Genomic DNA, 13,188 nt, shown 5'->3' with positions numbered 1-13,188 from the left:
GACATTATAAGGTTTTTAAGATTTATTTTAATATATGGCGTCCTATTTTTTTTTTTTTTTTTGCAAAAGTCTGTATTTTTATTTAAAGTTGTTTATTTATTTACTTCTGAATTTTTCCAGGCACACAGTAGCAGGGTTTTTATGCATCTCACATTGATAATGAATTGTTGACATGTTATTTCACCTTAAGTTGTTCTAATATCTTTATATTATGAAACAATATTCAATAAGGGTTACTGCTGCCGCTTGCATGCACTGGAAGCAGAACAGTAAAACAACTTGATCCATTTTCTCTGTTCAGTGGTGTTAAAGAAAACACATGTAAGAAGTGCTCCAGCATACTGACTTAATATTTCTGAAAACAGCCCCTTCCATTTAAGGACATTCTTTTTCCCTGTTACATTCACACGTTCTCCTCTGTTTCCATTGTGTCAGGCTGAACAGTTCACATGGCAGTGACGTTATGGTGAAAGCAGGGGGAGTCCACTGCTGTAATGTGTAAAATTGAGCCCCTATTTGCGGTGTGAAACACCCAGCAGCAGGCGTCAGTTCCTATATATCCCCCTTTTTTCTTTTTTGCGCCGTACAGGATCGCACAGAGATTCCCAAGAGTTCTGCGGCAATGAAATTTTCATGGCGGAGGCCGGTGTGATCTGAGGGGCGCTGCGCACCAGCGATGGGCACCTGCCCTGGCTGCGATGCATTATTTAAAAACACTCATTCAATCCAGGCTTCAGGGGACACCTTTTGTTACTCTGTCAGAAGCAGTAAGTGTAACTCTGCAGAACAGGACCTTCCATGCAAGCCGATGATGCAGTTTTCTAAAAGGAGCATGCTCAGTACGACAGGTGTGCCTAAGAGAGAAACCAAATCAGCGTCTGGTTCTTTTCTCCTCTTTGGACACCAGAAAACTAAATTCCTCTTTAGTGACCCCGCCGCTGCTTACACGTGTCACTCAGGAATAAAAGATGAGATGCTTACGAGACAAACCACACACGGCCTTCTTCTCAGTGTCTCCCATTTCCTCTCCTCTGGCTTTCACCATCTCACTGATGAAATGCAGCAAAGGAAGACTCTGATGCAAATCATACGCTGCGAAGTGGGAGATCAGACTGAGTGGGAGGAGGCTCGTTTGACCTGTAACTGACTCAACATCACGGCCCATGATAGTAGGTTCACTGAACATCTGTCTGTCATGCTCTTTCAACTACAGAATCATTTGCATCTATTTTTACTCCATACTCATTAAGCAAGATTGTAGCCAGAGGACAGGGAAAAAAATGTCTACTAGCCCCTTTGTGATTTTCTCTCTTTTTTAGCTCCACCTTTTCATTCAAGCGGAACAGCACTTTGTTTCACATCTATTCATCAAGAAGATCTCTCCGCCTGCCTCGTCCTGAGGAGCAAAACCTGACATTTAGCCCCAGGCTGTCCCAGCCAACCTTCCCTTTCCTTCACTTGCCCCCAGAGACGCGGGCATCCCAGCTGAGTTTAGCCAGCTAAAGCACAGACAGTTAGAAAATTAACTTCCATGTCCTGATTTGAATAATTCAGCAGTGATCACAGTGCCAGAATGAGGTAAAAAGTGCAAAGAGGAGATGAAGGAGGAAGAAGCTGATCTAGTTTTTGCTTTTAGGGAGAAAAAAAAGAAAGAAAAAAGAAATAAACAGCTCCTCACGCAACTAATCATTGATTTTTATATATATATATCTACACATTTTGTTGCCTTTTAAACCCAAACTTCAAAGCGTTCATGTGACAAACCAGCACAAACGTAGCAGGTAATGTGTAAATGTATTCAACCCCCTTTAAACTGTTGACCCGGAGCCCCATTTCCCTTCAGAAGTCGCCAAATTAGCCTCCCAACCCGTTTCCTTCTAGTGCTGCCCTGTTTTTAACTCTGAGCAGCTTCCTTCACTGCAAAAACACAAAATCTCACCAAGTATTTTTGGTCTAGCTTCTAGTGTAAATATCTTATTACACTTACAATAAGACAAATTAATTTAAAAGTAACTTTTCAGCAAGATATAGAAGCTTGTTTTAAGTAAATAATTCCTTAATATTGATGGAAAAGTACTTGTTCTATTGGCAGACAAATTAAGTTATACCATGGGAAAAATGCCTTGTTATAAGTAAAATTAACTTATCAAGTACTTTCTCATCAATATTAAGAAATTATTTACTTAAAACAAGCTTCTATATCTTGCTAAAGATTTACTTGTAAGTTAGTTTTGTTTTATTTCAAGTTTGCTAAGACATTTGCTGTAGAAACTAGAGCAAAAAGATTTTGTGTTTTTGCAGTGTTATCCATGTTGAAGAAAAGCAACTCCACAGCATGATGACGCCACAACATGACTCCATGTAGGGATGATATGAGCTGACATGCGGTGCAAGTTTTCTGGAACGTTTGGCAGGAAGTTCGGTTTTAGTCACAGCCAACCACAGCACTTTCTTCCACATGTTTGTGGTAAACTACAAATCTCTCTCAAATTATTTTCAGCAATGATTTTCTTCTTGGATTCTGTGATAAAGGCCAGATTTGTAAAGTGAATGACATGATTGCTACACCTGAGCTGTGCAGCTACTCTAGAGTTACCACGGGAATGTTAGTAGCTGTCCTGTTTAATGATCTGCTGATCTCTGCAGATGAATGATTATGTCATGATTGGTTTGAACAAAACTTTGTGAATTGTTCAAAGCTCAGAACATTGTTTCATAAGCCAACCATGCTTTAAAATCCTCCACGATATTTTCTGTGACCTGAATCTGCTGTGTTCCTTCATGTTGATGTTTGTTCTCTAATGTTCTCCAACAAACTATAGCAACAGCTGAATTTATACTGAGGAGAACCTACACAGGTGAAATTGACTGCATTGGTGTCAGAGTGAAGGGAGCTCAATACAAGACCATGCCACACTTTACAGATTTTTATTAGTAATTTGTAAAATATTTTGAAACCTTGGTGTCACTTTCCTACCAATTATTATGAACTCCTGTGTTTTGGTCTGTGTGGTCAGTAAAACACACTAAACTTTGTGTGTAATTTAATAAAATGTGGAATGGTTAAAGAGGTAAACAAGATTTCTCTATGAAATATGAAATATTCTGCTGGGCAACAGAAATAAAGAGTTATATGAAGTCATATGGAGGTGAGTGAGAGGCCTGGTGCCTGCTTCAGACCTCTGTGAAGCTGTAAAGATGTTTCACTGACGCTTATTCCCAGCGCGCATGCCGTTTCTGTTTGCCTGTCTTTGTTCTGGCGGTTCCTTTGTCAAAACAAATCAGTGTCAATGAGCATGTAAACACAAACGGCTTTAGCCACGGGTTAATCCAGACATTTCTCACACATGCACATGCACGCATCTGCATTCATGTGAACACATCATGGCAACAAGATCATCTCACTGGTACCCGGTTTAGCTCTGATGATCTCCTTTTACCACAAAGAAACATCTCAGGCTTTTCTGAAGATTTAGGATAAGGAATATTTTGGATGTTACTGGTACAGGTTTCGCCATTAATGAGTTTCATCAGCAAGTAGTTAATGAGGGCAACAATGACATAACCTACCATGAAGCAATTAGTCCAAATATTCAAAACACTCATCTGTTTCCTATTATCACCTGACACTCACCTCATTGCTGTTCGCACAGATGCTTTCCTCTGTATGTTAATAAGAGACAAACTGTTCTGCTCGGTGTGCAGTGTTGCCAAACTGATTAACAACTTCAGGCACAGAGCTTCAATATTTATACTGCCTACTTTATTTTGAGTGCGAAGGGCAACAAATTTGTGCGGATGCACCAAAAGCGGCTGACAACAGGCGGCATTAATTGACTGTTGACACATCTGAATGGGAGCGCCGTCACCCCGAAGGGCGCTGGGGGTAAATCAAGGGTTTCTTTACTTTTTCTGAATACTGTTTCTGCTTGTGTTCCTGTGCAGCTCTTTATGCTTCCTTCAAAAGACTAAAATGCAGATGGCTGAGCCATCTGTGTAGAATCAAAACCATGCATTCAGAGCTGAAGATCCCCCACTAAACGGCATGTAAATAGGTGGGAGGAGCCAGAGGAGGAGCGGAGGATGTAAAGAAACTTGCGTTCAAAACAAACTGATTAACTTTGCACTTGAAGTTCTTCACCCAAACAAGTCTAGAATCACTTGAAGTCACACCAAAAAACACTATAAACAAATAGAGCATTAAAAAATTATTTTGCTCCCTGACTGCTAACTGTGGCCCTTCTTAAGAGAAGATGACTGATCAAGCTTAAACTTATTTTTTGTGAATGGAACCTTTAATTTAGGTCACCGGATTTACTAGAACAAACTGAAAGAGATTTCCATATACCCTATGAGAAAAAGATCACTAATTTTAAAGCTGCTGTGGTAAGTTCTTCCATTCATCCGTGACTTTTTATATATATTTCTATACCCGCTTCTTCCTCTGTGGGGAAATGGGAGGTTCTGGGGTCTTCCCCCAGCAGTTTATAGGGGCGTTATCAGTCCTTCAGAGAGCAGCAGAGACACACAGAGTACTGACACACACCACAGGGAAACTTACAGCAGCCGTTCAACCTGACATGCAAACACCAACATATCCTGGGACAAACCATGAAAGGTCCCAGCTGGGAATCAACCCCAACACCTTCCTGCTGCCTGAACATCTGTCCCTCTGACTTGACACCAGTTTTTACTCCTTTCAAAATTAATTTTAAGTAAAAGTCCACCAACGAGGCTTTTTCTGCCAAATTGAAATTATTGATTTTCTTTGATTTCTGACTTGTTGAGTCCGATTTCTCTTTCTTAGGTTTAGAAAACACAAAAAGACAGAAATGTTGTGAGGGTTCTTTATTTTTCTAGAGATAGCATTGCATCCAACAGAAAATGAAGGAATCACAAGGTTATGCTCATTTATGCATCAACACAAATGCAATTAACTTTGATCAGATTTTTACAAAGCCAAAAAGTGCATCAACGTGAACGCTGATGGTTTACAGTTATAGACTGAAAATGACTGTAATTCTTACTTTTCATGTGTTTAACAAATAAAAAGAGAAACGTTGCATTTTTCAGTAATTGACTCGAATAGAATCAAACAAAGAGAATATCTTCCAATTCTGATCTGAATGGTTTTATATGACAACATGCATCGTTTTTCCTCTGCTTTTATGATCACAATAAATCTGTTTCCATGAGAGCTCTTATGAAAATAACCTTACACAAAGATCTGGTGTAAACACACCCCTACACTCTACACTCCTGCTACCTGTGACCTGAGGAAAGTGAGGCCAGCCGGCTGAACCCCAGTTATGTGGCGGTTCCTTGGTCGTGTGGAGGAATCCACCAAATTTTCTGCATGCCGGTCTGTGTTATGTTGCTGAACAAAATCAAGTCTCAGTTTTAAGGCTTTACAGGATTTTTTTTTTTAATCCAACACTGTGCAACACAGCATCCTAAACACACTCAAACACACTGTTGAGCTTGTATCTAGGAACATTTTGTACACTACGCCAGAGATCCACAGCATGTAACTGAGAAGTTCAGTGTAAACCCTTTTTTCCTTGTGTTTCAATTTCAGATTTCATCACTTTGCGGATGTACACACCAGACTACCTGCAAAATATCAACAACTGAACGGCCCTCATAAGAGACACCTGAAATAAAACTTTATTACCAGGGAGCCATGGTTACAAAAAAAAAAAAAAAAGCTCTGACAGTGACAACATACTGTCTGTTAGTCGCTGTCTTTGTCTGGTAAATAGGACAAAATCTTGAAAAAACACTGAAGAAACTAGCTGTTGGAATATTTCAGGAGGAAAGTTAAATTCCTGAACAGCAGCTGCAAAACGAAAAATCTGAAAAAGAAGTCAAGAAGTCTTCTTGTTGTTTTCAACACAAGCATGAGAAAATTAAAAAAATTTTGAGAGCAAAGCAAGGAGGCAGTTTATCAAAATGTTTATGGACACAACCATTAATATTTCATTCTACAAGTTTTTCTATGAAACATTAATGCTCTAGTGTAACTCGTGTTCTGTCCACACCCATGCGATCTGACTTCCTCCAGCTGTGCAAGCAAAATATTTCTCTACACTAATATTTCCTAAATTTTGGTGTCAACAAGTTTTGCGCTCCCAGCTGAAACATTGCATCACCTGTTCTTCATTAAAACAACACCAAGATAAACATGCGAGTGCAGCACCTGCACTGTACTTCCAGCTTACTTTTGCATTCTTATTTTACTTAATGTCATGAAATCTTTCATACATTTTATTAAATTAGAAAGACCCAATGACAAATTCTCCTAACAGGAGCTGCACCTCTGATGATAAACTATTTCCTTAATGCCATATGCATCCATCTGGAGAGCCTTCTTTTCATTAGGCCAATATGTAAAGAGTTGAATGAATATGTAAATATGAATATGATAATTCACTGAAGCCGCTGTTGTGAGCTCCACGATTACAAGGGAACATGTGTTAGCCCTGCGGGGCGAGTTAGGGGGACAAGACAGGTGAGGGGAGAGGGCGAGCCTTTTCTGACGTTACCTGCTGGCCTGTGACAGATATACACACCACATACACTGCTTTGCAAAAATATTCACTTTCTCACATTACGTCCTATTTAAACCACAAACTTCATTGTTTGTGGGATAATAAACGAGGGTTCTGAAGCTCCTTCATGAGGTAAAATATTTAAAATGTGGTGGCGTATTTAAACCCCTTTACTCTGCCGCTTGTGAATATTTTCCAACGCAATCAACTGCCATCGACTAGTAAAAGATTTGACTTTTGTGTATTTAAAGTTCTGTATGTGTGGCTGTTCTGCAAAGGTTTCAGGACCAGGAATGTGCCATTTATTAGGTGGATAAAAAGTTTAAAGCTGAGTTTAGATGTAAAACAATATTCTAAGCTCTAAAATTCACTAGACATTCTTCAACTAATCATCTGAAAATGTGAAGAGTGTGATTGTACTGCTAACCCGTGGTAACTCTGGAGGAGCTGCAGAAATCCACAGCTCAGGTAGGATCTGTTGCCAGCTTTCAGTCATGCACTCTACAAATCTGGCATTTCTCAGAAAGTTGCAAGAAGGAAGCTATTGCTATGAGAAAGTCAAAGGAGGTTCTGTTTGAAGTTTGCCACCAGCCATGGAAGGGTATGACATGGATGTGTGAGGTGCTCTGACCAGATAAGACCACAACAAAATGAAACTTTCTTGTAAAGTTGGTAGAAAAACTTTAATACCGCAAAATGACCCGGAAAAACTTATGACCACAGGGGAAATGGTGGTGGCCACATCATGCTGTCATGATGCTTTTCTTCAGCAGTTTCAAAACTGATGGACAGGAAGTTCATTCACCTTCCAGGAGGACAACCGAAGTAATAGACAGGGCTCCATTGTTAATGGTTTAGATAAATTGTGTTAATGTCTTATGATGGCCCAGTCAAAGTTCAGACTTAAGACTAATTAGAGCCAGGGCTGAACATGTATTAAATGTCTTTTGGACTTTCATTAATTTTTTTTAAAAAAAATGCTGAAATCTGTGTATCATGTTCTTTCCATTTCATAGTTATGCATTTTCTAATAAATATATGGAGCATTTGTAATTAATGTGACAAAATGGGAAAAAAGTTCAAGTGTTGTGAAGTTTTTGTATATCACTGAACACGTTTAAAAATGTGATGTCTAATGGAAGCAGCAAGTTGCTACAAATAAGTGACAGATATTTAAATGCAAGGAAACAGCAGGATGAAAAAACAAACAGGAGGGTTTTTTTGTAATTTAAGCAACCTTGAGTTAGATGCATTCATCATTTGCAGCTTTTCTCTAAAGACTTCTTACGAGTTAAATTATTAATCCTCCACCTACACTATCATTTGAAATACATGCTGCCTCTGCGCTGATTTCACTCCTAGTGACACATGCAACATAATCCACAGTCCCCAGAACAAGCGAGCAAAACTAAGAACTGACTAAAGACACATTATCTGAATTATAAATGGCTTTTCATCATACTGTAAATAACCCAGGCTCCACAAACTGGTGTAAACTGAGATGCTGGCGCTTCATATGCAATATTAAAGCATCATATGCTGGTTCAAAGGTCAGCCCGCCTCCTGCTGCTCATAAACTCACATGGGACTGTTTTCATTTAAGATTCACTCCTCCATATCAGCACACACAAATACACAAACCCTCAATTTTCCTACGAAATAATGGGAGTTCAGGGTGAAATCAGACGCTCCGTGCAAGCAGATGTGCACAAAGTCGTACTCGAGGAAGCCTCCACTAAGCGCATAAGTGACTCACATCACTAGAAAGCCTTATCAATTGAATATGACACGGCAGTGCATCAAAACATATAAGAGAGTCTCAAAAGAAATTATGTTTCCATTACAGATGTATGACGGTGGTCGTGCAGCCGCACAGCCTCACAGGACTTGACATTGTTTTAGGGATTACAACTGCATCTCCACGGGGAGCCCGGCTCGCTGTTCCACAAACTCTTACTGTTTGGTGCGTATTGGTGACAAAATAGCACCACGATCATACAAAAAACTCCCCGAAGGCTCACGTAAAGAAAAAACTTTATTATTATTATTATTATTTTTACCCCACTGAAGCTGAGCAGAAAAAGCTTCAGTGGGGCATCACTGTGTCGGGACAATATTTAAAAGTTGCTCATAATAAACCAAAAAACGAGTTCATTAGATGAAATCTAAAATGGCACATGTATTTTTTTGGATGATATCTGCTTGAAATAAAGCTTCTCTCTGAAATAAAAGCTGCGGTTTTCACTTTAAAAGTTGAACACTATTGTGGCTGCTGAACGGGACAGAGCTTCCCTCCTCTTGCCGCCTGAAGTGCCTGCGCCCCGTGTTTTACGCACCAAAAACGCGCAGCCTGAGCGCTTCGAGCCGCTAAAAAAGAACCAAATCCATCCGAAGCATCCAGCGGCTTCATCCCCGAAAGTTTCACGGAGACACATGCGAGCAGTCCACGCTACCACGGACACATGCTTTCACCCCGACGACAATGCCTCCTCAACTTTTACCGCCGCACAAGTGCGCGTTATAAATAACCGGGTAAATAAAAACACAATCCGTGATCTTGTCCAACATCCCGCACCAACTTACAGAGCTGTTCGCTCACATTGTTGGGAAACGACAGGCGTATAATTACACACGAGAAGTGCTCTTTTTTTTTAAGGAAAAAGTTTAAGAGACGCGTCTCCAAGGTGGTCGGATGAGTTGAGGAGGAGCGCACTTTACTCCGGCGCACTCCTTTAAATTACACTACCTAGTTTAGAAAGTTGTGCGCCCCTCCGCTGCCCCCCTCACGTTTAAGCAGGTAAAAACTCTGACAATAAAGCAACACAATCCACTTACTTTTCTCTCGCTTGGCTATCGGAAGGGACGACAGCTCCTTTACCTTTGGCGTACATGCTGAATTCTGTTTTAAGACTTTTGCCCCACTCAACACCTGTCAAAGAAAGCAGCCAGGAAAACGCTCCATCTCCATAGCTACCCCTTTAGTGTTTTTCCTCCCCCCTCCTCTTCTTCTCCTCCTCCCCCTCCTCCTCCCTTCTCCCCATCCTCTTCCCTCCTCCTTCTCTCTCCCTCTCCCTCCCTCCCTCCCTTCCTTTTTTTTTTTTTTTTTTACATCTCCAACATTGGCCACAAATCAGGCACAGTTTCTACTGGGGGGACTTGAAACCGTCAGCAGTTAGATTTTTTTTTTCTCCTTCTCAGTCGCTGTTCCACTGACCTGCTCCTCCTCCCTCCGTTCTGCAAACGGTGGGGGCTTCTTAAAGGGAAACGCACACTTTTTTTGTTTGTGGAGTTTCATCATCATGAGGAGAAAAAAGGGGTGGATGGGGAAAGGTTTGCCGGGTACTTTTACTCCTCTGTTCGGGACAGGGTAGCTGGTTTATCCTCCCGCTTTTGTCTTTTAAAAACATACCAGGACTTTGACAGGCCTTGATTCATTCACAGGGATGGAAATATTATCTAAAGTAGCCTTTTCTTGCAGGCTCTTGCCTTTGTGTTCAATATGTAGTGAGTGAAGAGAGTTGATAATTAAGTCTAGTGGCCTTTACATGGTCAAATCACAACTTGTCATTTATTTATTTTGGATGTGTGGCCTGCTGATTCTGGGTTTGTCTACTTGTTACTTTTTGTTGTTTATTTTTGTGACAATAACAACTGGAAGAGGTAGCAAGAGTGTAGAGAAGGAAAGTCACCAAGTAATATCTCTTGAGGTACTCCACAAAACTGATATTCAGGGAAAGACAACAATGTTAATGTATTTCATTATAGCATCAATACTCAATGAAAGAGCTATTGTATCAAACACAGGTTCTACAGATGCACTGATCAGGCTTGTTATAGAGATGCACTAACTGAGAAATTCAGTTTTTATTTTATTTCTTGGAGATCAGGCCTACTACTGTAATTCAAAGTTTGACTGAATTTATTTTCCCCCAACAGGACAATAATGCATAAAATATATATGCATAATATGGTAGTAAGTATATGAAAAATAATGTATAATGGAAGTCATCAGTTCCAATAATACATTTCCTTAGTGGAAATTATGAATCAAGCTGAACTGTTGACATTTTTGTATAAGTACAAATTAATTTTTCACATATTCTACAGTTCAATCATTCTGACATGAGAAAATATGTTGTTTCAATTAAGACAATAAAAATATTTCTTGACTTAATACTTCATCTTTTTTCTACATGATTACAGTGACAACATGCATTCAAGATCATACAAAAGGAATGAATGGTAGCTTTTAGATGTATAGGCTAAAAATCTGAAATGTTTCTCTTATCGGTTTCTGACTTCTGTCATTTTTGCATAAATACTTTGGTTTTGCTTCTTAAACAATAATTTTATTTATTCAGCTGACTTGTTTATATTGTTACTTGATATATCAGATATCAGATGTACCTGTGATAAGAGAAGCACTACCAACGCCATAATTAACAGGTGATTAGATTAAGCACTCATGCGTCAAATAACTAATCCTTCAAGTGTTACATGCAGAACCAATAAGTGATTTGAAGCTGCTGATTGTTGTCACACTGAAATCATTTGCAGCACAGCTCTGTTCCTTGCTGGATAAAGTGTCTCCAGGTTGTGAAGTCAAGAGTCGAAACAAAAGCTTTACAAGGTGATCTGTGCTTATCTTCAGTCTTACTATTTACATTCATTCAAGCTATTCCTAAAACCAGCTCTTGACTTTATCTGTCTTCAAACATTGTTGAATGCGCACGTCATCATAGCAACATTGCATTGCTGTGTATTGATGCACAGTTGATAGAAAGACGAGTCTGACATTTTAATATGCGTCTAGTAATTTGGCAATAAGGAAAATTATAGAGTTCATGATAGCCTTTCATACAACATAAGAAACCAATGGATGAAATTAATTTCAGTGTAAACAGAGCTGTTCAGTGAATTTCTCAGAGGTCTTGTAAACATTAATGAACAAACTAATAAAGACCAAAGAACATACTTAGGCAGGTCAATGATACAGTGTTGAATAAATTTAAAGCAGAGTACAGTGAAAAAATAAGGAGAGCTGCCTAAAGTTTTCAATCTTGCAGCCAAAATACAATGTATCACAGAAAACACATCTGGAATCTATCATGCCCCTGGGTGAAACATGTTGGTGGTAGCATCTTACCATGAGGATGCTTTTTGTCTGCAGATATGGTAGAGCTGGTTAGAGTTGATGGCTCAAGTAAAAAACAAGACAGAAAACATGTTAGAGCCTGAAAAAGACTTTAGACTGGTAAGAAGTTCACCTCCCAGCAGAGCTATAATGGAGTGACAGAGATAACAGCATAATAATGTGTTCAAATGGTCCATTGGAAGTCCAGACATTAACCCATTTAAAAATTTGACTTAGCTCAAGCTAGTTTGCAAATGAGAATCCATAAAGATATTGGTCTTTAAATGTGCAAAACTCATAGGGACATAACCCAAAAAAGACCTGTTCAAAATGAAGAACAAGGTTTTTCTGCAATGTGCTTGATTCAGGGAGGCAACAAACAATAAACATAGGCTACATGTCAAACTGTTAAACTGTTTATTTGTAAAAGAATTTATAAAACATGCAATATTTTAGTTCTACTTTTACAATCGACATGACTCTGGCTCCGCCCCCATGTGGAATTTGAGCAAACCTCTAATAAAGAAACGGTGTTATGATGGTGAAGGTAGTGGAAAATAATGCATTAAGACATTTTTTGAGTCATTTTTGCCTTTTAAGCAAACACTGAGGCAAAGATGACAAGCAAGAAAATTCTCCAAGAAATCCTATATGAGGTCTGTAAGGTTATTTGTGGGAAACGATGGAGAAATCAATCAATTAAAGCCCAAGTTTTTGCAGCCGGAGGAGGAATGAGGGGCACAACGTCTCATTGGATGAGAATGCGAAAGCTGTGTCGGACGCATTTTGCACATAAACGGGTGAGTATAATAACTTAAATATAGGAACTTGTGAACATACGCCTTCAGAAAAATGATTAAAAATTTACATTAGCATAAAAAAGTGCTTAAATGTAAACACCACAGGTACTGCAGCACATGTTTTCATGCTGCCACAGAGCTACCATTGGTATATACCAATGGTAGCTACATACATGTATGTAGATACATACATAAAATCAAGCATAACTACCTTCATTTATTGATCTTAGGTTTGACTTTCAATAAGTGACAAAATATGGGATGTTTACTGCCAGATATCTTCGTGCAGATAAACACGTGGTAGTTGTCGTTGGTCTCAATTTCATTCAACTGGACATGAGGTCGACTGCAGGAAATGTAATAAATTGTGTTCCACCCTCTACACAGTTGATATCAGGATTGCACGTTCCCCACTAACAACATTGGACCATGATTTCCTTGAAACCCCTCTGTCCACAGCGTGTAAGCGATAATGAACCACATCGTGTTGACGGAGGTCCAGTTCCTCCAGATAAGGGGCTTGTACTTTGGGACAAATTGCAACCATCAGTTGGTCAGTTGCTAACCAACACCCTAGAGTAATTGACAGGTGGCTTTATGTCAATTATGTGAAAAAATATTGAGGCACGTTTGTACAAGTAATTTTGAAAATGTGAGTAAAGAATAGCCGCTCTGGTCATAGTTTTTTCCTGTGATTGGTGGA

The 13,188-nt window shown here is 39.3% G+C and overlaps 1 protein-coding gene across 2 annotated transcripts in view; it reads right to left on the bottom strand.

Moving 5' to 3' along the window:
- Window positions 1-9,546, bottom strand: part of ssbp4 (single stranded DNA binding protein 4) — a 103,981-nt gene extending 94,435 nt beyond the window's left edge. For both annotated transcript variants that reach the window (XM_028027906.1, XM_028027905.1), the window contains exon 1: window positions 9,387-9,546. In XM_028027906.1, coding sequence (XP_027883707.1) covers window positions 9,387-9,442 — 56 coding nt within the window. In that variant the 5' untranslated portion in view covers window positions 9,443-9,546. The remainder of the gene's footprint in view (window positions 1-9,386) is intronic.
- Between the last annotated feature and the right edge of the window lie 3,642 nt (window positions 9,547-13,188).

The sequence above is a fragment of the Xiphophorus couchianus genome, chromosome 9, assembly GCF_001444195.1.
Source record: "Xiphophorus couchianus chromosome 9, X_couchianus-1.0, whole genome shotgun sequence".
NCBI lineage: Eukaryota > Metazoa > Chordata > Actinopteri > Cyprinodontiformes > Poeciliidae > Xiphophorus > Xiphophorus couchianus.
Note: the sequence above shows the minus strand (reverse complement) of the source record. Positions and strands in the feature narration are given on the sequence as shown.